The 24,424-nt window shown below is 36.4% G+C and overlaps 1 protein-coding gene across 1 annotated transcript in view; it reads right to left on the bottom strand.

Moving 5' to 3' along the window:
• Positions 1-24,424, bottom strand: part of LOC138713513 (otoferlin-like) — a 1,213,561-nt gene that overhangs the window by 133,366 nt on the left and 1,055,771 nt on the right. Inside the window, exon 8 of the mRNA XM_069845682.1 lies at positions 11,344-11,428. Coding sequence (XP_069701783.1) covers positions 11,344-11,428 — 85 coding nt within the window. The remainder of the gene's footprint in view (positions 1-11,343; positions 11,429-24,424) is intronic.

Here is a 24,424-nt window from a genome sequence, read left to right as displayed (position 1 = left end):
GGATTTCATGCCAAAAGGCACTATGATCAATGCAAATCGTTATTGTGAGACTTTACGAAAACTACGGCGAGCCATCCAAAACAAGAGGCGAGGAATGCTTTCGAGAGGAGTTGTGCTTCTTCACGACAACGCCCGCCCGCACACTGCTGCTTCAACTCGAGAACTGCTGGATCAATTCAGTTGGGACATCTTTGATCATCCGCCCTATAGTCCAGACCTTGCTCCTAGCGATTTTCACCTTTTCACTAAGCTGAAAGACTTTCTGGGTGGTACGCGTTTTGGAAGTGATGAAGAGTTGAAGAAGACAGTGAACACCTGGCTTAATGAAATGGCGGCAGCGGAGTATAACACGGGAATTCTAAAGCTAGTGAACAGATACGACAAATGTTTAAATGTAGGTGGTGATTATGTAGAGAAGTAAAGGAAGCTTCAGTTATGTAACAGACTTTGTTTTTTCAAATAAATATTTTTTTTTTTAATTATTACAACAAAACGGTCGTTATTTCCTGGATCCCCCTCGTATATATTTTTTAAATTCCGTGAATGCGCAGTGGTACAGGGCAACATGATCACACCTCAACTTTCGTAAGATCTGTGGAACATCTGTTTCTCTCATCCCTCCATTTATTTTTCATAGCACAAAGTACCCTTTCCATATAGACATTCGGACCTGGAATAGATAGGCAATAGGATGCCAACATTAACAAGGAGAATTATCCGACATTGCACGTACACAGACATTTTGTCAACAAGACTCTGCTACAGCGCATACAAGACATCGCTCGTTAGTATCAATTGCAGACATTTTTGAAGATAGAGTCATCAGTAAGAAAGGGAACATGACCAGCGCGATACCCAGATTTTACCATATGACGCAAATGCCAACGAAATCCACCTAAACAAAGAGAAAACATATGCATGGTCTTCAGCAGATTCAGAAAAGAAGGAAGAATTGCAGCTCACGATAAAATTATGTACCGGTACTGTGGAGAAGAATTGAAAACAGTAAGCACGTTTCGGTACCTTGGCATCACACTCCAATCTTCAGCAACATCTTACAGGATTCACATCAGAGAGAAGACAGCATCAGCCATACGGGGAATTTACGAAATACAGAACACCACTGGAATCTCCCTGGAACAACGATGCAATTATTCCGCGCCAAAATTATGCCAACATTAACGTACGGCATTGAACTTATATAGGACTACCTCGCACTGACGGACCTAGATACCGTTGCTTATGAGATTAAGCAACGCTAGATACATTACAAAAAGTACATAAAAGTCAGATTACTGAAAAGGATATTGGGAGTATGATAAAACGACACCATCTATACATTAGCACAGGAAGACTTTCTTACTGAGATACAGATTACTACTGCCATCTACACCTCAAGCTGCGGAATTACTGAGGAGAATGGAATGGAGAAAAGAGAAGAAATGTGGCCCGAGTTCTACATGACAGATGCCATGACAAACTGAAACTGGTCAGGCTCAGGGCTTGATTTAGGGAGGAGTCTATGGTGCCTCAGCTCAGGGCCTCATGATTCTGGGGACTTCAAAATCCAGGAACAAGCCTTTTTTAAATGAATTATGCAAAATGAAATAGACAACAACTCTGCCAAATGAAAATAAGATTTGATGAAATAAGTAATTACATAATGAATTATGTTAGAAAACGCATAAAAATCACTTTATTTTTTAAGTTTAGAGTCATAAGTTGATTGCAGAGTTTAATGTGTTCAACTTGTAAAAGTTGGCTATCATATACAGTTTATTCAAATTGTAACTGTAGGCCTATTTAAATACCTAATTAATAATGAATTCAGCAGCCAAAATCAATAACACTGTCAGTTCTCATTGTATTAAGTGTTAAACAACTGTGGTTAAACCAAGTGCCTAGTGCTTATGGTCCTTGCCGTTTATCTATTTCTGTTGATATAGGACCCTTATCGGTGTATAGCGGTAGTGTTAAAATGTTTTTGTATGAATATTCTTAATTAAAAGTAGAATTTCAAGCAAATTTGAGTTAGGAGCCATTAAAAGAAAACGGAAAGCTATAGAAATTCAACAAGAAAAACAACGCTGATCATTGAGCCAATATGTTCGTTCATATGTTATTAGCAGTAACTCCTTTACTTACAGAGACCTCAGTTTCAAATTATAGAGAATGTTTTAACACAGACTAATGAAGATTTTGGCATATAGAGACAATTCACCACGGATACTAAATTGTGGAAAGCCAAGGTCTTTTTTTTTTTTTTTGTATAAGCCTGAGCCATAATTAAGGGAAAATGAACATTCCTTTCAAACTCCTGAATTACTGCACTAGAGGAAACTGCACAGGTAGGCCTACTACAACCAATGCAATCAGCTCTGACCTGCCTTGTGGCCACACGTAATCACTGATATTTTATGGAGCACTTTATTTTTAATCCTTATTCTCAAAATGTAGAATTAATAAAAACCTCTGTGAAATAAATACATCATGAAAGGAGATACGTGACAGAATTTAAATTAAATAAGATAGGCCTATTTATCATATATGAAAAGAAGGGGCCTCAAAGAAAATTAAGCTCTGGACCTCTGAAATTGTAAATCAGGTTCTGGGCAGGCCCAAATAAAAAAAAAATGAGCAGTTGCAATCACGAGGCTCGCCATACATGGCTTTCATTATAAACTCTGCATGGAAGCATTTTATCACGAACCGAATGAAAAGTGTGTGTGCAAACTGTGTAACAAGAAGTGCGAAAGATACCACTTCTCTGTATGTGCAAGGCAAAGAAGACAAAGAGTTAAATGAATACAGCAAGGAGTGATAGCCCAAACTTACGCACGTTTGTGACCGTTTCTCCTATTATTACTGTATTTCTATTTAGGGAGGAACTTAAAAAATGGAGTGTACCGGTATCGGAATAATCCGCATTCGTTGAAGAACTGAAAGATAATATAAGAAGTGAAAGAATAACAGAACTAATGCGTGTTAATGCAAATTTTCGTATGAGGCGTGAGTGATGTGTGGAGGCACAAGGACATCATTTATTCCATAATTAAGGTTAGGTTGTTATTGTTGTAATTTGCATGCACAATCTATGCGCTTGACTTACATGGTTATGAATATCCGACTCTACCGGCAAACAGCGTGCTTCCAGCCATCACACGCGGCTGCACACTCATGGTTGAATGTCTATTCGAAGAGAGAATACTGCTTAATTTATTTTCTTATTTGCAGTGGTAACTTTCAAGCATACCACCTCTAAAAAATGTCGGCTAAAATATTGTTTTGAGTTGAATAATTTATTTTCCAATACATACACTTTGCTGGCTAACATATAGACATTTACCCTCTACAGATTTAAGTTCTTCTGCCCTCTTAGAAGAGGAATACCTGAATTCAGCACTGGAGCTGACTTTAATGATGTTTCACACAACGTGATAATAGGGACTTCAGAAATATTTTGAGTTTAATTTGGCAACCCTACAGAATAATGTAAACAAACTTGATGGTAAAATTAAATTTCTCAGCCACTTAAATAATGCATTACTTCTTGGTTTCATAAATATTATAAGTAACTGATCATTTAGATATGACAAGACAAATATAAAATCAGTCTGAGCAGAAGCAGTACTATAGCACCTCCAGATGTTTCTATACAACCTCCTCGTCGGGTCAGGATGTCATTCGTCTCCTCTACTGGTTGACAGGACTAGCTAAGTGTTGTTAATGACTACGGAAGGCATGACACACACTGCCAGCGCTCTATGACACAGGTACGTGTGTGTGCGCGCGCGCATGTATACACCACAGAACACTGCACTCGTGGCTGTGAGCAAGAGTGGCACACGAAGCGGTTGTAGCAGGGACATGACACCACTGTCACACTGTTGTTTGTGCTCATCCATTTCGACATTTGTCTACAATTACATAACTTTGAATATTGATGTTTGCATGTCTACCTTCACACATGATTCATTTCCAGTGTGTTACATTCCACATAACTATAATTCTCCGTTGACATTAAATTCGGTACCGTACTAACAGTCTAGCCATTTCCTTTTCTGTTACATAACGAAAATACTATTCAATAGTAATGATTTAATGAACATTTTATTGAGCAAATTTAACGTTTTTGGTGTCCAATTGGTGTACGATTTGTATAGTAGATAGGTTGTGGGGAATATTGTCCCACTGAAAAAAAAAAAAAAAAAAAACTCTCCCTGTTCTTCCATAGAAACGAACTTCTAATATGTTGTTGTTTAGTCAACTGTTCGAAGACAGGTCTGAACCTCACAAGCAACGCCAAGAAGGCACCACTTATGAGGCAGCTAAGCCAGGAGATAATGAAGTAGGGCGGCCAGTTCCTTTCCCCCTCCATTGCATACACCGCCGATTAGCTACATAATATATTACACTAGTCATACTTCAGATGCATACAATTGTTCTTCCTCTGATACATATCGTCAAGTGAGATGTACTGCCTGATAATAGATGTACATCAGGCAGAATCTCAATCAGAGAATTACTAATAATATACCTTCATAATAAATACATTATTATTATTATTATTATTATTATTATTATTATTATTATTATTATTACTACTACTACTACTACTACTACTACTACTACTACTACTACTACTAACTACTAACTACTATTACTATTATTGTTGTTGTTCAATCTTTACACAGCTTTTACGCGAGTCTAAATTGTAGACAGATCAATATTACGTGGCATAGGAGGGTGTGTGTTCTGAGATACATTTTTATATGTTTATTTTCTTTTAGCAATATTAATGCATTTATTTAATGCCATATTTTATAAACGAAGTCATTATTCTTTCGTTTTCCAATATTTAATAATGTAATAATCAAGAAAGAATTTTAAATGCAGCTAAATAGAGTGTTTGGGAATTTCTCTCGCACTGTAAAAAGAGCATTATATTTTATGCAAATGTGTTCATAATTGTTTATTCTAACTTAGAATGTTAAAAATACAATGGACGGATTTAATAATTTTTTATAATTATACTTTCAGATATAATAATAAATTATGCTATTAGTACATTTTATTGAATAGTTTATTTTTTTGTAACGCTATGATTTTTCAGGTTTTACACATTTGTTATGCTTTCCTTCAGTACATAGACAGCAGTGTTAAGTACTGATGAGACAAGAGCTGGATTTTAGAGTGACATTATTTTTTGTTAAAAGTCACATGTGTTCACTTCCTTTAAGAATTTTGTATATCTGTCTAATGCTCAGGGATAACAATCAAATCATTATGTCTTTTTTTCTAATACCAATATTTAATAACGTAGTCTGATAATTAAGAATTTGACATATGCTTTTCGATGCTGCAGAGAGTGATAGAGATGGGCAGAGAGAAAGAGAGAGGGTGAGCGAGAAAGAGGGAGAGGAGAAAGAACGGCACTTTTTCCTTGTTACGTATTTCGATGTCTATTATATTTATATTCGCCCTGGGTGGTGCAGTTGGTATAGTGCTGGCCTAGGGTTCCCAGACATACTGAAAAAAAAATAGGGACACTTATGAGTTATCACTAAGTTTAGTGTGCGCATCCATCAAATATGCTAGTCTTTCAAAGTGTATTTATCTTGATTTGTAAAAAATGTGTAACCAAAATTGGCAAACTATGTAGATACTGTAATAATTATGTAATAAATATGCAATACCAGTACTGATATGTAACAAGGCAAGAGAAAATATCTGGTTCACATTATTAATAATTTGTGATTTCTTTCTAGGCGCTTCCACTGATCAGTGGTTACCACTCGTGGTTACCACTCGTGGTCTAGGGCGTTACAGCTTCTCTTGCCTCTTGACAAAGGGGAGGACACTCAGCCAGACGATATTTCCCCGACAGGTGAGAGGTCTGTCGTGGAAGGTAGGTGAATTCAGTGCTTAGGCCTAGTTTTCATTAGTAGTTAACTAGAATCCTTTTTAACCGAACTCTAATCTACTTTGGTAGAGTACCCATTCACACGCAAAAGGAAGATAATATGGAACAATAGAGTCGTAGAGCGCAAAATTTAAATCTGCTGAAATTTTGCTTAGGGAAGCGACTTCAGCTCTCGAGAAAGAAGAGAATAGAACAAAGAAAATATGGGTTAGAGATTGAATCAAAAGAGTGCACAGTCTTGGAGCATCTGCCCTTCTTCTGGAGGTACTTGCTGAATAGGACGTACAAGAGTAAGCCTATACATTGTGTTTGAGGATGACCTCGGAAAACTGTACGACACTGCACGAGATGGCCACTTAAAAATTGTCTCCATCTCAGACCACTTAATTTTTTAAGGTGGGACTAAACTGAGAAATAAGTATATATGGCCTAAAAATGCGATTTTTGGATTTTTACATTGAATTCTAAATATTGTTGTGAAACATTTCACCAAGTTTCATTTGCTTATTCCGCTTCTAACAGGTGTTTGTGCCGCCATTTTTAAAGTCGTGCGCTACCTATTTAAATGCCACGATGGGTCATGCCTACTCCCTCTGCAAGGCTTCTCCTCTCTTTATTTCAAAATTATTGTGGTTTCCCTTAATTTGATAATGCTTGTTTGCATACTGACACGGAGAGTCCGTTTCAGATACTACAGAGCTGTTAAAGCGAAGCTGCACGGAAAAAGTGCGGGCGTCTGGCGGTCCACTGCTAGCGCAGTGACGGGCGAGTTCGCATCCGTGTCTCCGGTACTTGTGCATGCGAAGCAGTCTGGCGTGTGCGCATTGTACGCTGCGTCGCTTACGTTATCTACGCAGTTGTTTGTTAGTCTCAGTTGGAGAATATCGTTCGCGCCATTTGTACGTATACATCGTCATTCTTAAAGGTGTGTAAACATTAATGTATAGCCTACAGTTGAGTGATTATTGTGTGTTGAGGTATAATGCCAAACAACAAATATTCATTACGTGAGCGTGTGTTTACGTACAATGCGTATATAAGAAGCAAAAAATCCTGTGCGAAGACACGACGCAAATTTAGAAGAAAGTTTCCAAACAGACCAGTGCCTACTGTGAATACACTTCGAAACCTCGCTAAGCGATTCAAAGAAACAGATTCAGTACAAAATCGAAAACCAAACGCAAAACGTTTTGTTCTTACAGAGGAAAAGTTAGATGAAATTGGTGAAAGCTTAGTACATACCCCGCAGAAATCCCTAAAACGTTTAGCACCTGCCAGAAATGCAACAAAATTATTCAAACTGAAGCCATACAGAATTACACGAGTGCACGCATTAACGGAGACAGACTCTGAGAATGGTAAGTCCAAATTATTGCACATTTATTGTTATACGTACCGGTACTGTTATACTGATAGCAGAGTATGTAGAATGCATTTAAACTTTGGTATCTATTTTCTCGGTTTAAATATTTTATCCAGTCTTTCCTATTTTCTTCTTTCTTTTTTGTCTCCGCATATGATCCACATATCTTATTGTCGTCTATCATCTGATATACTCCATTTTATTTCAAGGAGTGCAGTTTGGTGGCTCCTTAGAACACCCATTTACAGATTTAGGACTTCCTACACAAACACCTCTGACAATTCCATCCTGTCTCCTCGTCTCAACATTGCGCAGTTGCCACAATCCTGGTGACCCTCGAAATGAGACAGTGAGACTGACGGGATTCTTGGATGCGGCAACTCTGCCTCCTCGTGGATTTACGGGAGCCTGTCAATTCTTCTAAACGAGGGTTGTGATTGGTTACTGATAGGAGAAGATAAGATTTCCGTCACAGTAAGGGAGACATTTATTTATGACAACCAATTAGTAGGGAGCAGTAGAAGGTCTGTCGGCAAAGTCCTTTCTATGAAACTGCACTCCATGAAATAAAATACAGTTTATCTTCTGCTCCGGACTCTTCTCCCGTTCACCATTCCTTCCAGTGCATCCTTCAGTAGGTAGTTTCTTCTCAACCAGTGACCTAGTCAAATCCTTTTCCTCTTTCTGATCAGTTTCAGCATCATTCTTTCTTCCTACTCCTCTCCTACCTAACCTCCTTTCTTCATGCATTCTTTTCAATATAGCTTCGTTTCTTACTCTGTCTGTCTATTTAACACTCTACATCCTTTTCCATATCCACATTTCAAATGCTTCTATTCACTTCTCTTCACTTGTTGTAACGTCCTTGTTTCTGCCCCATATAATGCTACACTCCACACAAAGTACTTCATTAGTCTCTTCCTTGTTCCTTCTCCAGAGGTCCGCAGGAGATGTTCCTTTTTCTATTAAAAGCTTCCTTTGCCATTGCTATTCTCCTTTTGACTTATTTGCAGCAGCTCATGTTACTGCTTATAGTACACCCCAAGTATTTGAAGCTGTCCACTTGCTTTACTGCCTCATTTAGAATTCGCAAGTTTATCTTCTTTACTTTTCTTCCTATGACCATGGTCTTCGTCTTGTTGGCATTTATCTTCATTCCATACTACTCACAGTTGTCATTTACCTCCAGTAGCATATCCCTTAGTATCAACTCCTTTTCTGCTAACGCCATATCATCAGCAAATCTATCTACTCCCACATTTATTGACATATTGTTCTGAAAATTTTTTCTGCTGTTTCAGTGTATTCCATTATTTGATAATTGGCATTCAATATTGTGTAGTGTGAAGTATTCATTCATAGTGTTTTGTCCAAGGGCAGGTCTTTCACTGCAAATCCAGCATTCAAGCACAGAATTTCAGCGCTATACCAACTACGCTACCCAGGTCGACACAGCTTGAATGTATCAGGTCACATGCAGCAGGTTATTGTTTTCCATGATGAATTGGGCGGTGCTGTGCATGAAAGATTGTGGGAGCTGTTTAACCTAAAAGCCCAAAATGTTGAAGTATTAGCGAAATACATTTTAGAACACTTGAATACAGTTCTGAATGGCGACCGTGATAAACTTATCGCCCAGACCTACGATGGAGCAGCCATAATAAGTGGAGAGAAGGCAGATGTACGAACAATTGTTAAACAATCCTACAAATATGCACATTTTGTGCATTGTTGTGTACATCAGCTGAATCTAATCATAGAAAAGGCAGCATCACAGAATTCAAAGCTCGTATTTTTTCCAGTTGTCTTGCCACTATACCTGCATATTTTCTAAGTCGCCTTCACGATTAGCTGTGCTGGATAGTGTTTCTAGACGAATACCTGGAAGATCAAACACATGATGGAATTTTCACAGTCGATTAGTTAATACTGTTTTTGAAAATAAGGAGAGTTTAATAGAATGATTTCAGAAACTTCAAATTGAAAGAAATAATTTCACTGTACAAGGAGCTACAGGGATTCTTCGTATGTTGAATGATCAGGACTTCAACTTTCGGCCAGAATTTTTCATCATATCATGCCTCATGTAGTTATTTTGTATAACCAGCTGCAGCATCGTAATGCGAATTCTACCAGTATCTACACTGCAGTAAATTCATTCCTTGAGGAAATCATGAAAGAAAGAAACAAACTTCCTTCTGTTACTCATCAACAAGAGAGAATTCCTCTCATGAAGAAAAAGAAAAGTATGTTGCAAGGTCTTGTCTCTGCGAAAGAGGCGTGTGATATCATTTCTTGTCAGGTAAAAGAGAGATCTGCTTACAGTACGCATTTGTCGGCAGAAAAATTGTTAAATTTCTCTTTTTTCAAAGATAATATAAATTGCATACCGTTGAAGCTTATCTTTTCTTGTGTTAAGAACGTCTGAAAACTATCTGTTTTGTGCGAGAGGCAAGAATTCCGTAATATTTCTGGACTTATGAAAATGTACAGTACAAAATCATGTTGGATATAGGAATCAGTGATTCCTCCACAGAAGTGTTCACTCTTCTCAAAATAATTCTTACTACTCCCATGACTACTGCTCAGCCTGAGAAGTGTTTTCTACGCTGAAAAGAGTGAAGACATTTCTAAGAAGTACAATGATACAAGATCGTCTTGCTGGTTTGGCAATGTTAAACATAGAAAAAGTGACGATTGAAAATATTTTTTATTTCAATGATAAGGTGATTAATAAATTTTCTAGCCACAAAGAAAGAAGGCTAGACTTCCTGTTCAAATAAAATTGTGAATCGAACAGTGAAATGTTATCTCCAATAAAATGAAGCAATAGCACAAACCAAAATTTTAAATTAAACTTTATATTGTATAGTGTTTCAAAACATTAATTATGAACAAACATAAATATCAACGACAACAACAGTAGCAGCAGAACCAAAAAGGACTGGATCAGTGGTTGTTTATGGCTTCAGCTTCAATTGAGGTAAATTTAATTAACATAGGTAATTAATTTTCGCTATGGTACACAAGGCATAATAATGCTGTATATTGAACAATTTTGTGCAGCCTACCAAGCTAAAATATTGCGATCCGCCACTGCTACTCACTATACAATGTGTCCAACATGCGAAAAAAAAAAGTCTGGGAAGCTCTGCTCCTGTTGTGAGTTTCAGGTACAACGTTAACTGTATCTTACCCTTTTAAAAATGTAATACAATTTGAATAGCTTTCTATTAGTGTAATTTTAAGTTATTTGAAGTTTGTATAATTGAAGTATTGAAACAGGCCCTATGTCATATCCTATTCCCTTTTTTAGTTAATTTTTATATATACTTATTTTCTTGAAATTATTGCCATCACCCTTCCTGTATTTACTCGTATTAGTTGCATACAATCACCCCCTTTAAAGCACTCTAAGTACTAAGATGATAATATGTGACAGTGAGGGATTACAGAATTGGAAAGGAAGCAGGACGTGGGCCTTCGCAGTAAGTAAAATCCCAATATTCACCTGGAGATACTTGAGGAATCATGTAAACAACAAGTCGGGAGAGCCGGGACTAGGAACCAAACTCTGGATGTTTTAAATAACATTGTTCAGCACATAGTTAAAACTAGTTTAAATTCTAACATACTTCATACGTAGATACATTAAAATAATGCGATAGTAATACCTTAATAGGAAATAGAAGACAAAAAACATAAATATTGCATACTGAATTCTTCTTTTCCCTCTTTCTCTTGGTGAGCGTTAGATTTCTGGCCATATGATCTAATGTCTTTTTTGCTGCCACTCATATAGGCCCTCACATTATCTTGATAATACATATTTTCAAGTGTAAAAAATGCAAAACAATTTTTGATTGCCCTTCTTATTCTAGTGCCAAATTAATAACCTCCTTTTGTCAAGCAATTCATAAATATTTTAACAATTGAGATATTAAGTTTATGGAGCACAAACAACAGGTGACCGGGACGTCAACAAGTGACCCCCGCAGCACGCAGCACACACTTGATCTGTTATGACAGTGAGTGTACGACTATGCTTCCACTGTACCTGGCTGAGCCCACACTGTTGCCACATCTAACTTAAAGCTGCCCAACATTTTGTTTGACCTGAGAAAGTTTCTTGACTGTAGAACCTGTGATGGTTGGAAAGAAATCTTACAGAAATACAGAAAACAAGGGCAACATACACAAATCACAACGAGCAGAACAGGAAAATAAAATGAGTGCATATATTCCTGAGACAGAACAAATGGAAGAACAACATCTAGCGTGGTTTAAAGAGGAAGCCTTCGTAAGATTTTCTACAAATGCTGATATTCCTCTGAGGCTGATAAAATTAAATTCTCATAGCAGCGTCCTTAGTTACATAGACATTTACTGGGAATAAAACACCTAAATATTTCTGTTCCATCTGCCATAAGGTGGAAAAATTTCTATCTGGAGCTAAATTATAATAAACAACTGCTAAATATTTTTCCTTTTCTGCTATACTTTAAAATACATAATAAACTCTAGAGATCAAAAGTTACTACATCGTTATATGAACCTAGTAAACTGTGAGTTCTAATAAGTTATTTAAATTCAGATATTCACAACCCTTTGCATTGCGGCATGCTTGCACCTATTTTTAGAACCAACTGTCACAATCACTATTTTGATTGTAGGCTATAGCAGGATATCTCTAAAATGATAATACATAGGTGAAAATGCAAGTCCTCAGTTATATACTGTCATTATTCAAACCATTAATTTTTTTTGCTATACATTCAGCGTTAAGTCATGAAATTTTGTAACTGAATACACCAGAACTAAATATTTTAACCCTTTCAGTCCCGAATTTATATTAAAACAACGAGAAAAAAAATTGGTCACATAATCATTCTGGAGATACAAAAATCCCAAATCAATTCTTCACAGCAAATCAAAATTTGGGGGAAATTTTGACCCCTGGGGCCCTACAATTTTAAATTTTATTTTTAATTCAGGTATATAAATGTTTAAAAAATAATACTCCCAATTTCTATCACATTGAATTTTTCAAAATATTTAGAAGTACCGTAGCGAAGACATTCCAAAAAAGAAAAAAAGGAACAACGTACACTACAATGTACATCAGCCCTGAAGGGGTTAAGTCATACTTAAGTGGCTATATTGGGTGAAGTTATAAATTTAAGCAAGGTAATAAAATTTTTAGTCTTTGTTATAGTGGTAGTAGCAGTGATAGTAGTAGCAATAGTAGTGTAGTACAAGTAATATTAGTAGTACAGTAATAGTATTAGTAACAGTAGTGGTATTAAGTGATAGCAGTAGTAGTAGTGGTTGCAGTAATGGTGATAGTAATAGCAGTATATTAGTAATAGTGGTTGTAGAAGTAGCAGTGGATTAGTATTAGTTGCTGTTGTAGTAGTGGTAGGAGTAGCAGTATATTGGTAGTAGTGGTTGTAGAGTAATGGTGGAAGGAGTAGCAGTATATTAACAATAGTGGTTGTAATAGTTGTGGTTGGTAGTACCAATATTATTATTATTATTATTATTATTATTATTATTAGTAGTAGTAGTAGTAGTAGTAGTAGTAGTAGTAGTAGTAGTTGTAGAAGTGCCAGTAGGCCTACATTAATAGTAGTAGTAAAAGGTGAAGGTAAATATATTTCCGTCACACACTATGAAGGCGTTTGGGGGCATGGAGGTAGAGCCCCATGCTTTCCACGACCTCGGCACTAGAATGAGATGATTGGTCGGCACCACGCTCTGACCGCCTTTTACCCCCGGGAACGATCCGGTACTCAATTTTATAGGAGGCTGATTGAACCTCGGGACTGTTCTGGAAGTTTGGCAACGAGAAAATCCCGTCACCACCCGGGATCAAACTCCGGACCTTCCAGTCCATAGCTCTACCAACTGAGCTACCCGGCCGCCTACACATTAGTAGTAGTGACTGTAATAATAGTGGTGGTAGTAGTGGTTGTAGTAGTAATGGTGGTAGGAGCAGCAGTATATTAGTAGTAGTGGTGGTAGGAGTAGTAATTTAGTAGTTGTTTAGTCAACTGTCCGAAGACGAGTCTGAACCTCACAAGTGATACCAACAAGACACCTCTCATGAGATAATTAGGCCAGAAGATAATGAAGTAGGGTGGCCAGTTCCTTTCCCCCTCCAATGCATACATCGCCGACTAACTACATATTACACTAATCAGACTTCAGCTGTATACAAACAATTGTTCTTACTCAGACACATATCGTCAAGTGAGATGTACTCCCTGATAATAGATAATTATATATATCAGCCAGAACCTCAAACAGAGGTAATATTTTAGTAGTAGTAGTTGTAATAGTAGTGATGTTAGGAGTACCAAAAGCCTATATTAGTAGTAATGGTTGCAGTAGTGGTGGTAGTAGCAGTAGAAGTAGTTGGTCTTGCTAGCAATAGTCGTGGTGGTGATAGTAGTAGTAGTATACCATAGTAGATTTCAAGGTTCTTTCAACAATATTTAATTTTAACTTGTGCGATAAATGCCTGACAAATTATATCTGGAGCTATGTATCAGGAACAGGTTTCTTTTAAGTGCCGTGAATCTACGACACGGGCCTCCCAGCTTTCTTCAATCTCGATAGAAGCCACGTTATAGATTTCATATTCCTTTAAAATCCATCTCTGTCGGCTGGTTTTGATCCAGCGAACCTTGGCTCAACCGACTAGCATGATAATCGCTACACCACAGACGATCATGACTGTAAAGAAGACTGTTTTTTATATAGGTACACACTTGAAAAATATGTTGCAGTAGTGGAAGTAGCCTATTGTTCTATAAGTTCAGTACAGTAATTTTCAACAGATTCACTTAACTTGAAACGTAATTCACAGTGAATTTCTCCGTCTCCTCATGAAGAAAATGTTTAAATTTGATACTATCTGAAGTATATTTTCGCAGGAAGGGATTCCACTAACATTTCCCAAGCAACACTAGTACGATCCTTCATCGTTCTTAACTATAAGGCAAGTAGATAGATCAGCTATTATATATACAGAGTGGCGGGCAGAAATGGGAGATTTTTAATCGATTAATGCAGTCATACTTGAAGCACTTCAGTTGCCATGAGGCAGTGGAATGAAAGGCACCGTGAATTCGCAGTAAAAACAATGAACACGAGAATTTCGGCGTCATTTTCAACTTTGGCGTCATGATCCGGTTCTGTGAGCCACGCTGTGAAGGCATGGGTTTAAAGATTTGAATCAACAGTTCTACCTTAAGCAAGAATCATCCAGAACCAAGCAGTTAATGCCGCCATCCAGCAGAGTCCACAGCTTTCTGCACTGCGACATGCTGTCAGTAGGTTTGCCTTGCCGCACTGTGGCCAGAATATTGCTTCAGATCTCAAATTGCACCTGTACAAGCTTTAGGTCGTCCAACAATTGCAAGCCGCGATGCCAAGAGACGAGTAACTTTTGCTGAACCGTGTTTAGCAAAATGTGAGGAAGATCAATATTCATCGCTGCATTACGATAGTTCTTTGGAGAGCGTCTCATGTTGAAGAACGACAACATGGACTAGCCCGCGAGATCGCCTGACCTTTCAGTGTGAGATTTTTGGGAGGATTTTTAAAGGATTGTGTGTAAGCTAGTCATCCTCACTCCCTAAATGATCTACGGGCTAGGAGTCATGATGACATTGCATCGATCAAACTAAGTTCTCATCTTGAAGCTTCACAAACGTAATTGCTTTTACTGCGAATTCACGATGTTCTTCCGTCCACTGCCTCATGGCAACTGAAATGGCAATACCTAAGGAACAGTATGGCGGTATCAGAGACTTACCAACTCAAAGTATGACTTTGCGTTAATCGATTCAAAATCTCCCATTCCCGAGCGCCACACTGTACAAGAAAATAATAATGAGAAATAGCGAGTGTAATAATACTATGATGGTGACAGATTTCAGCTGTGAGAAAATATTGAGGTTTTCAGTGTGTATGATATTAAAATTTTCCTATGTTTCAAACTTCTTGTAATATGTCTGACTTATTCAAAGCTATTTCAGTTATTTGGGGCAATCAAGAATATAGGACAAAATAAAGTAGACTATTTTTTCAGTCTCGAATCAAACTATCCTGGAAAAAGATCCTGTAATAGTCTTCCAGATGTCGGAGAAATCAAATAATCTCAACCCACGATTATTAAACCCAAAATTATCTTCACAATTTGTTGTCTGATGGATCTCACTGGATTAAATTGAATTTTCTGAATAAAAGGCTAGATGATTAGACCAATGATTTGTTGAAGTTAAGTTCTTTCTTTATATACGTTTAACGTTAAATACCAGGTTATAACTACTTTACATTTACTGCTATAAGAATTTTATTTATCACACTTTTTTGTACTCGTATATGGATTAATGCTCAGAAACTATATTTTCAGTAATTTAATGAGAATATAGCTGTTTCTGATTAGTTATATAAAACTTATTTAAATTTTGAGATGTTTTATCTTTGTATGATAGTCGTACTTAATTAATCCGTATGTAATGGTCTTTTTTAAGTTGGTTATTTAACGACGCTGTATCAACTACGAGCTGTAATATTCGTAAGGAGACTTGTACCTGTACATGAAGAGTGAAAAATAATTGTAAGAAATTTTCTAATATTTAAACTGCAGATGCGCAAAAAGTTCAGTCATAATTTGATTCGATTTTTAAATAATTATAATAGATTATTTAGAAATATTTTAAGGTGTTAGACGTAATCTTAAGCTCATACATTTTTCTTTACTGACTACCATGTTGAAAAAAAATCTTAAATTTGTAGACCTATACTCTAGATGCATACCATCTAAAATATAAATTATGTTAGAAGCCTGATAATATACTGCTAGTTCTTCATATAGAAAATTAGACTATTATAACATTGTTTCTGTGATTAGTTATGTTTAAAAAATGTATTATAAAATCATTCTAATTAAAAATAATGTATTCTGTAAAGATTCTTTAGAGTCTTACACAAATATCATAATAGTCTATTTTTAACTTCTTGAGTTCTAAAAGTCTACATAAAACTTCAGCTTTCTAACATAATTTTTATTTTGTTATTTATATGCTCTTATACATAGACCTTATATGCAAATTTGACTTGTATTTTAGACAGCCAGTCCTAAAAGTAGATTTTTTAACGCTAGACAGACGTATTAAAATAGATTATTATGCGGAAGCCTGCGAAAAGTAATAATTTCAACATTCATTTATAACTGTTAGCGCGATTATCAACAATTGTTTCTCATCACGTCACACGACAGCAACGCAGCCGATAAATATTGGCAGAACTGAATAGCCGCCCAGAACAAGGTTGTAACTAGCAAATTCTTAAAAAATGGGGAAAAACACATTGCACTTTACTGTACATACTTTTAATTTTATAGAGCAAGGTTGACAATCAGACGTGTGCTGATTTTAATACGAGTACAAGCATTACACATAGCGCATCATTAATAACAATTATTATTCACGAAAAAGTCCATTTATGAGAAATGAGGATTACAACTTTGTTCTGAGCGGCTATTCAATTACTATTACATTTTTAGTTAAGATAAATTAAATAAATTATTTCAACAATGATTTTCTTTTGTTAAGTTTGTTTGTACGCGCTTTAACGTCTAAGCAAGGGTCTAGGCCAGAAGGCCAGTGGTCGTCAGCACTCGCTGAAATGTGCAAAGGGTAAGCGGAGCGTCCCGTGTGCCCCGTCGTGCAGCAGGAAGAGGCAGAGAGCATACCTGCTAGCAGCTACGAGTGCACCATTGTGCACTGTGTTCTCCGCGGGTAAGAGACGCTAACCCCAGGGTGCTCTGTGCTGACGACCGCTGGTCTAGGCCATATCTCGTGTGTAAGATCTTTGGGTATATCGATAGGTCGTGTGATTGTTGTGATTCTGTTTCTATTGACAAGTTATACAGAGTGATTCAAAATAACACCGATAACTCTTGGTATGCTGTACAGGACAGCAAACGGATAATTTTTCAACAGGGAACCCATGTCCGGAAATGCGTGGTTTGGCTGTAATGGGGCGTTAAAGTTTGTACCGATTTTTGACGTCCTTGTAGTTATACAGCCTATTAGCCACCAGCACAAGGTGAATGGACTAACTCGCCTGATATCTTTCTTGAGCATGAGCGACATCACTCCATAGTCCATGTTTCACATTCTAATTTTATTGGGTCGTTTGTGGTGTGTTCCAATAACGCTGTTGACAGCAGTAAGACATGTATCAGTACACATTTAAGGAAATGATCAATATGCTGCTTGCATACGGAAAAAAAGATGGCAATGGTCGAGGGGTACCTGTTCCATGGTCACCAGGTCTTACATCCCTCGACTATTTTGTTTGGGGAACTCTGAAGAGTATGGCGCAAATCCAAGCAGAGACTGCAATACTTAGCACACAATCACACGTCTTTGATCATGATGTAAGCTGTGTAATCAAGTTGGAGGTAGAAAATTTGAACCCCTTTTCTTAATCTAATGCGCGATGTGATGCTCTTGTTGTTTTGATGGAGGTTTCTTGACAAAATGTGAAACGCACGTCCATCACCATATCCGAAGCAGAGATGTTGTCATACTTTGACGCCCCAAGCATCCAAGTATGTATTTCCGGACATGGATCACGGCTTGGAAAATGATCAGTTTGCTTTCCTGCATAATTTACTAAGAGTTGGTGTTATTTTGAATCACTGTGTATGAGGCCTGTATTAATTTAACTGATATGAATGTTAATGATTATAATAATGGTGATTAAGGAGGTGATGAATCATGGTATGTAAATTTTCAATCTGGCATTCGCCTTTGTAACTGAGGGATACCATGAAAAACCCTAGTCAGATTGGCCGGCAATAGGATTTGAATCCGCGACTTCCTGAATGCGAGTCTAATGCGTTACCAATCAGCCACCTCGATCAGTAACAACTATTTTATTGATAACCACATGAAACAACTAAAATTTGAGGGTGCTCCAGGTTTGAATCGGGCACCTCTGGATATAGATTCGAATACTCTACCACTCAGCTAAACCACTACCTACCGAATTCCTTGCCATTCTTGCCACAAGTGTTCATAATAAAACATGTGGGCTAGATCTGGAGTAAAAATAACGACTTACTTTGTATTCTGTTTTGTATTTCGAATAATGTTACTTCAACTATGAGCTTCCTAGTCCGTTTAATTAAGAGAAGTGAACATATTTTTTTTCATAAATGATCGGGAAACATATTTTTTCTCCTCTTCTGCAGAGACAAAACTCAAGTAGGCCCTACTTAAGTAATTGTGATATCTTGTATATGGACGGAACATTTAAAAGTTGCTCTAAACCTTTTTATCAGATACCTCTTCACCATCCATAGTGTACAACATACCTATCGTTATAATATATCCCACTTTTGTTTTCCTTGTTGCCCAGTAAAACTAAAAATATGTAAGTCAGCTTTAGCCTTTTAGTTACGGAAATGGGACGACTGCGGTTTAATTTTTCTCCACATCACATTTACGTGGTCTTCTCACGTCACTATATTATGTTAATATACTTACATTAATAAATCTTTAAACCTGACATAAGGAGAATGTCGTCACTTCACAGCTTGTGAACTACACTTTTAATTTCTTTCAGTAACGTTCCCAACTTGTCGATATTTGCTTTCAAAGTTTTCAAAATAAACTATATGTGAATTTAAATTCTAAGCTTAATTTCTATCATTTATTAATATTAATGTTAATTTATATTGACATACAGCAAGGAAATGATTTTAGTGTAAAAACTTCATAATGTCCCACTGCATGTAATTAATTGGGAGTATAATATTTTCTTCAACATTCGTGTAGGCCTACCAATGGCCGCAATAAATAATAATGCTCGACGAACAATGAAAGAGTAGGGTCTATTACTTTAAAATAAATATTACCTACTGCGTAAAAGGAAATACTGAGTTCGTTTTTTGTTGTTTCGAAATGACTACAATGGTTTTTTTTTTTTTTCAAATACTATATAAAAGCCAAGTTAATAAATTATGTTTTACAAATCACTGCTTTGTGAAGTATAACTGAGTAAGCGTAATGTTTCTTGTATTACAATAAACCAAATGTAGACACTGATAATAACTGTGTTTATAATGTCCAAATGCCTAGTTAATCCAACACTAGAAGCACAGACTAGGTTATTGTACACCCCTCCAGCTAAGAACTGGTAAGAGCAACGCTTGAATGATGCGTCTGCACAGACCGGCGATCCGCGCACATAACTGCACATTCAATGTCTAATTTCTGGCATGCCTGCTATAGACATTTCCCAAAACAGTGAAAGTAGGCCTATAGGAACTAGAAACAATGCTATAGAAAGCACAACATGGCATTAGTATTTTAATGTTAATTTCACTTGTATGTGATATTTTAAAGGCAATGTAACTGCACCAGTAACTATGCCTAGAAGCAAGTACGTTTTCAACCACATCATCGATTTTCTTCAGTATTATACGAGTAGTATATTTAATCTTGTTTCTGACAGTTCAGAGTCTGCAAAGTGAGAAAGAAAATGTTACTATCGTGGCAAGGAATCGGTTGCCTCTCCAAATGACGAGCACGAAATTCGAGTAGTTTCTCGTTCTCCGCAAGGGATTCGAATTCTCTGGATGATTTGTGGGTTTATGAGGTGCTCTGTGCAGTCTCTTGCAACAGCAGTTTTAGCAAATACCATACTGTAATAATACAGGACAGTAGCAGTTCTGCCCTCGAACGGCGCAGGTGCTGCTATCTAGGCGGCAGGGTGTGCTGAATCCGCGAAGCAAGCTGTAATCTACTATAGTATCTTATGTATATTGTTGCTGGGCTAGTTAATAGTTTTATTAATTAGTGTTGTGTTAAACTGTCAGGGTGTATATGTGCTGTTTATAACTGCTACAATTACAGCATTACAAACTGCTCCAAATCGTATTTTCGATTTCCGAGGGATCATGAAACATGAGTCAACAACATTCTTTAGTAGGCCTAATGACTTCGTCTCTGTGTTGATGGAACAATAAAAATTAGCTTTTATATTTAGGCGTAATAAATGAATAAAAGTTAAAATGTAGGCCTATTGGAAATTTTAAGGTTTTATCAAATTAAGTTTTATTGTTGGCCACATGCCTGTACTAATTTTATTACAAGCATCAGATTACTACCAATTTTATCTTTGCAGCTGTCAGCAATGCGTATATAAAGCGTTATTGTAAATTCATTCTTAATATCACAATTAATTTTGTCTCACTAAAGCAAAGAAAAAATATGTAACAATTAAGTATGCAATATTTCTCATAATATGCGGCTTTGATATAAAATAATAATGTTACATACTATTCAACATTTTTTTAGTTGTCTCATATATCATTCCACATTAGTACCTCACGTTTTAAACTACCCCTATTTCCGCTATGTTAATATTTGTACAGGGACATCATTTTATTTTTACTTCAATTTTTATTGTACCTGAGTTTTTTAATGTACTTCATTCCCACCCCTTCTACTAATGAAGCTCCAACTGTCCTCCACACAGAATGAAGGCCGCATATAGTAAACAGCACTGAGTTAGTGAGTATAGTACGTTCCACAAACATGTTCGCGTTTTCCAGTGACGAAAGAGCTTTCAATATTGAATCATATTTTCGCACAGGTACTGTCCGTTTGCCTAGTCGCATCCAGATTTCCCCCACCTGCTTCTGCTGCGCCCCTTTGTAAAAGCTGGCCTGTCTTAGTTCTTTCCTGAAAACATTAATTTCTGTTAGGAATTGGACGTTTACGTAATATTATACAACTGTTTAAAATAACTTAAATAAAAGGGCCTCGTTAAGTAATTAACTGTCACATGATATCCCCCTTTCTACGATCCTGCGGCATAACCACTTGGGCGGACAGTAGATAGCATGTCTGAGTAATTTTATCTGTGTGGGTCGGGCAGAAGTTAAGATTGAATTTACAGTAGGTAAGGTACTCTTTTATAGAGCAGGTACAGAATTATTTCAACATGAGTTACTAGTACGAAGGACGAAACTGGCAATTGGAATTAGGTGCAATAGTCTATAGTGCGATAATATGCACAAAAGAACTGAAGCCTGTATCGAAATGAACGGCCACCATTTTAAAAAATTTCTTTAAATATTCATATTATGATTATTTTTCAATTTAACTTCTTTCTCTATATTGTATGCTAATGTGCTATAGACAGTATAATATACACTGCATAATGAATACGTTCGCATGGATAACTCAGTTCGTGAGTAAAAACACTTATTCTTAATACAGTACTGTATTTTGATTAAACAAAAACCCAATGAAAATTATCGAACTCGAAATCGCGATATTTCCTAGTTTACGTAAATGGATGAACTACTTTTCTTCCCTCCTGTACCTAGTAAAGTGTGATTTGTTTGTATTTTACGCCAGTATCATCGAACTCCAGTCATGGAGGGGGGAGCAAGCGGTGTTTCCGGTTGTCTAAAGGTATAGCCAGGTTAATATTAAAAATGTTAGTAAAAATAAAATGATGTCCCTGTATTTGTGGTCGTAGTACCACACCTCTCCGCTAGATGTCAGCTCCGCGACATTTCGCACTCACGTCAATGCTACTAGTATACATCTGTCAGGTATTATTATAATAAAGAGTATTTGGTTTTTGATTGTTTTGGTCAGGAAATTATTCACTCACCCTATACCATACGTGAGCCACATGCAAAAAAATAATTCCTCTGCGCATAGTCTCCCACCAGCAGGACCGACGGGTTATCACCTTATCACTCCTTAAAAATCACGTGTTAATGGTTCAGACCTGCCTACAGTACAAATGAGAGTTCGGATCCAAATCATGCTGTGACTCCGATTGACGATTACTGATTCAGTTTGTAAACCCTGCGTGTGGTGGGGGAAGTAAACGGATATACTGTAAGGTAGAAATCCGCCAAAATAATTTTTTGTACATGGTGCACCTATACGCAATGATTTTACATATCACTGATAGATACTGGAGGTGTACTCTACGCCACTGAATTTGACAACTCACTGAAATTGAATCATCTACTATCATTATTTATTTACAAGTAACAAGAATATAATTCACAAGTAAATGTTACAATATATAAATCATATTATTATACGGACAATAATTTTTATGGCGAATACTTCTGGTTAATTTGAGTAAATGTAAATACTGACTCGGTTCTTTGTAATTACAATGTTACAAGAAATTTAATTTGAAGATATGCATTAATCGTATGAACCACGAAAAAAAAATACTGAAATAAATGATTTAAATTATTTACAGTAATTTGAATCATCATTAAGCTCTCACATTAGAGAACGTTAAACGTATTTTTTTAAGTTCTCAACATTTTTGTGCATCATAGTCTGAAAAAATTCTTGTATTTAATTTGACATACAATGAAATAAAATGTCAGTGCTTTATGAACAGTAGGCCTATGTCCGTGTATGGTAATTTGTTTCTCCTCTGAAAAACGCTTAAAGCAAAATTGAAACAAACCATCTCTCACTTCAATGTATCAGGCCACCCATGTGAGACATTCAGTTACACAGACCAATGAGCTAATCGTACAGCACGCTGCTTTCTGGTCTGACCTAAAAGTTCTGTATTGAGTAGTGTCTTTGTTACAGGTCGCTTTCAGACAAATTTGCTGATTCGTTTTCAGAACCTCCATTTCATGGTGACCCCAGAAATCCAGGATAGCTGTATACGAAAGTATATGGCGGCCAGAAATCTTTCGTTTTCTTATAACACAACATGCTACGCAAGACCCGATAGATGTAGGATTAAACCTTTTCCAGTAATATGATAAATAATTCCTTTAATTTACCCTACTTACTTTTCAAAATAGCTGGTGTATATTTAGTTACGTATTTGGATAGCTCTAACACTAGGAAATGAAACGCACCTTTCTATATGGTGATTTTTAAATAAATAAACTGTTTAGTGTTAAATGTAATTACTGTATGTTAAATTATGTATATGCAAAAATAAAGTGTATTTTTAATGTCGTGAGAGTTATATGTTATAGTCACTTCAATATTATCTGATTTTATAATGCCAAATATTTACGAATAGCCTATTTTCTCTTCTTTTTCTCACGTCATTGTTTTGACATTGAAATTATCAATACTTCACGAATCAACAAACATTCGCAAAATATCTGCACGACATAGTCACAAAAGAAAAGAAGTTTCTATATGGAGCGCTCCTTTGAAAATTCTGATAAAGTAACTACTAGGCCTATATAAAATTAACAGCTGACAAGCAAACATTCTCATGGGGGCAGATAAAAAAAGTATTTTTTTTCTTCCACCATGTTAATAATGTCAAAACAAGTGTTTATACAAATTTTGGCCACTCCACCGCAATTATGAGACCGTCCAGAAAGTGGTTTTCCTTGGGGCCGTTTATAGAAAAAAAGCACAATTTTATGGAAAGATTTTTAGAAATGATCTGTATAGCGCTAAATGCGCTGATCGATCAATAAATTGTTAAAAAAAAGTGGAAAGATTTATTGGAACAGATACAGCAATTGTTGCGCTATTTTTCAACATATTTCTCACCAGAAATGAGACATTTGTCATACCGGTTCGGATCCCAGGCGGCAAACTTCTACGACACAAAGATACAAAAATTGATCCCACGGTATAACAAATGTATCCATTCCAGTGGGGAACATGTTGAAAAATAGCTCAACAATTATTGTATCTGTTTCAATAAATCTTTCCATAAAATTGCTTTTTTCTGTATACGACCCCAGGGAAACTCACTTTCTGGACGACTTCGTAATTGCGGTGGAGTGGCCAAAATTTGTATAAACACTTGTTTTGACATTATTAACGTGGTGGAAGAAAAAAAATTAACTTTTTGATCTGCACCCATGAGAATGTTTGCTTGTGAGTTGTCAATTACAATACTGAGGGCAGGACAGTTGAAAAACATGTAATTTTATAAAAGTTAAAACATACAGAAGTTATTGTGATCAGTCATGCATAAATCTAGTTCGGATAAACAATAATAATAATAATAATAATAATAATAATAATAATAATAATAATAATAATAATAATAATAGGCGTAAGCCAATTCCA

Source organism: Periplaneta americana, chromosome 14 (assembly GCF_040183065.1).
Source record: "Periplaneta americana isolate PAMFEO1 chromosome 14, P.americana_PAMFEO1_priV1, whole genome shotgun sequence".
NCBI lineage: Eukaryota > Metazoa > Arthropoda > Insecta > Blattodea > Blattidae > Periplaneta > Periplaneta americana.
This window is presented reverse-complemented; position numbering and strand designations above follow the sequence as displayed.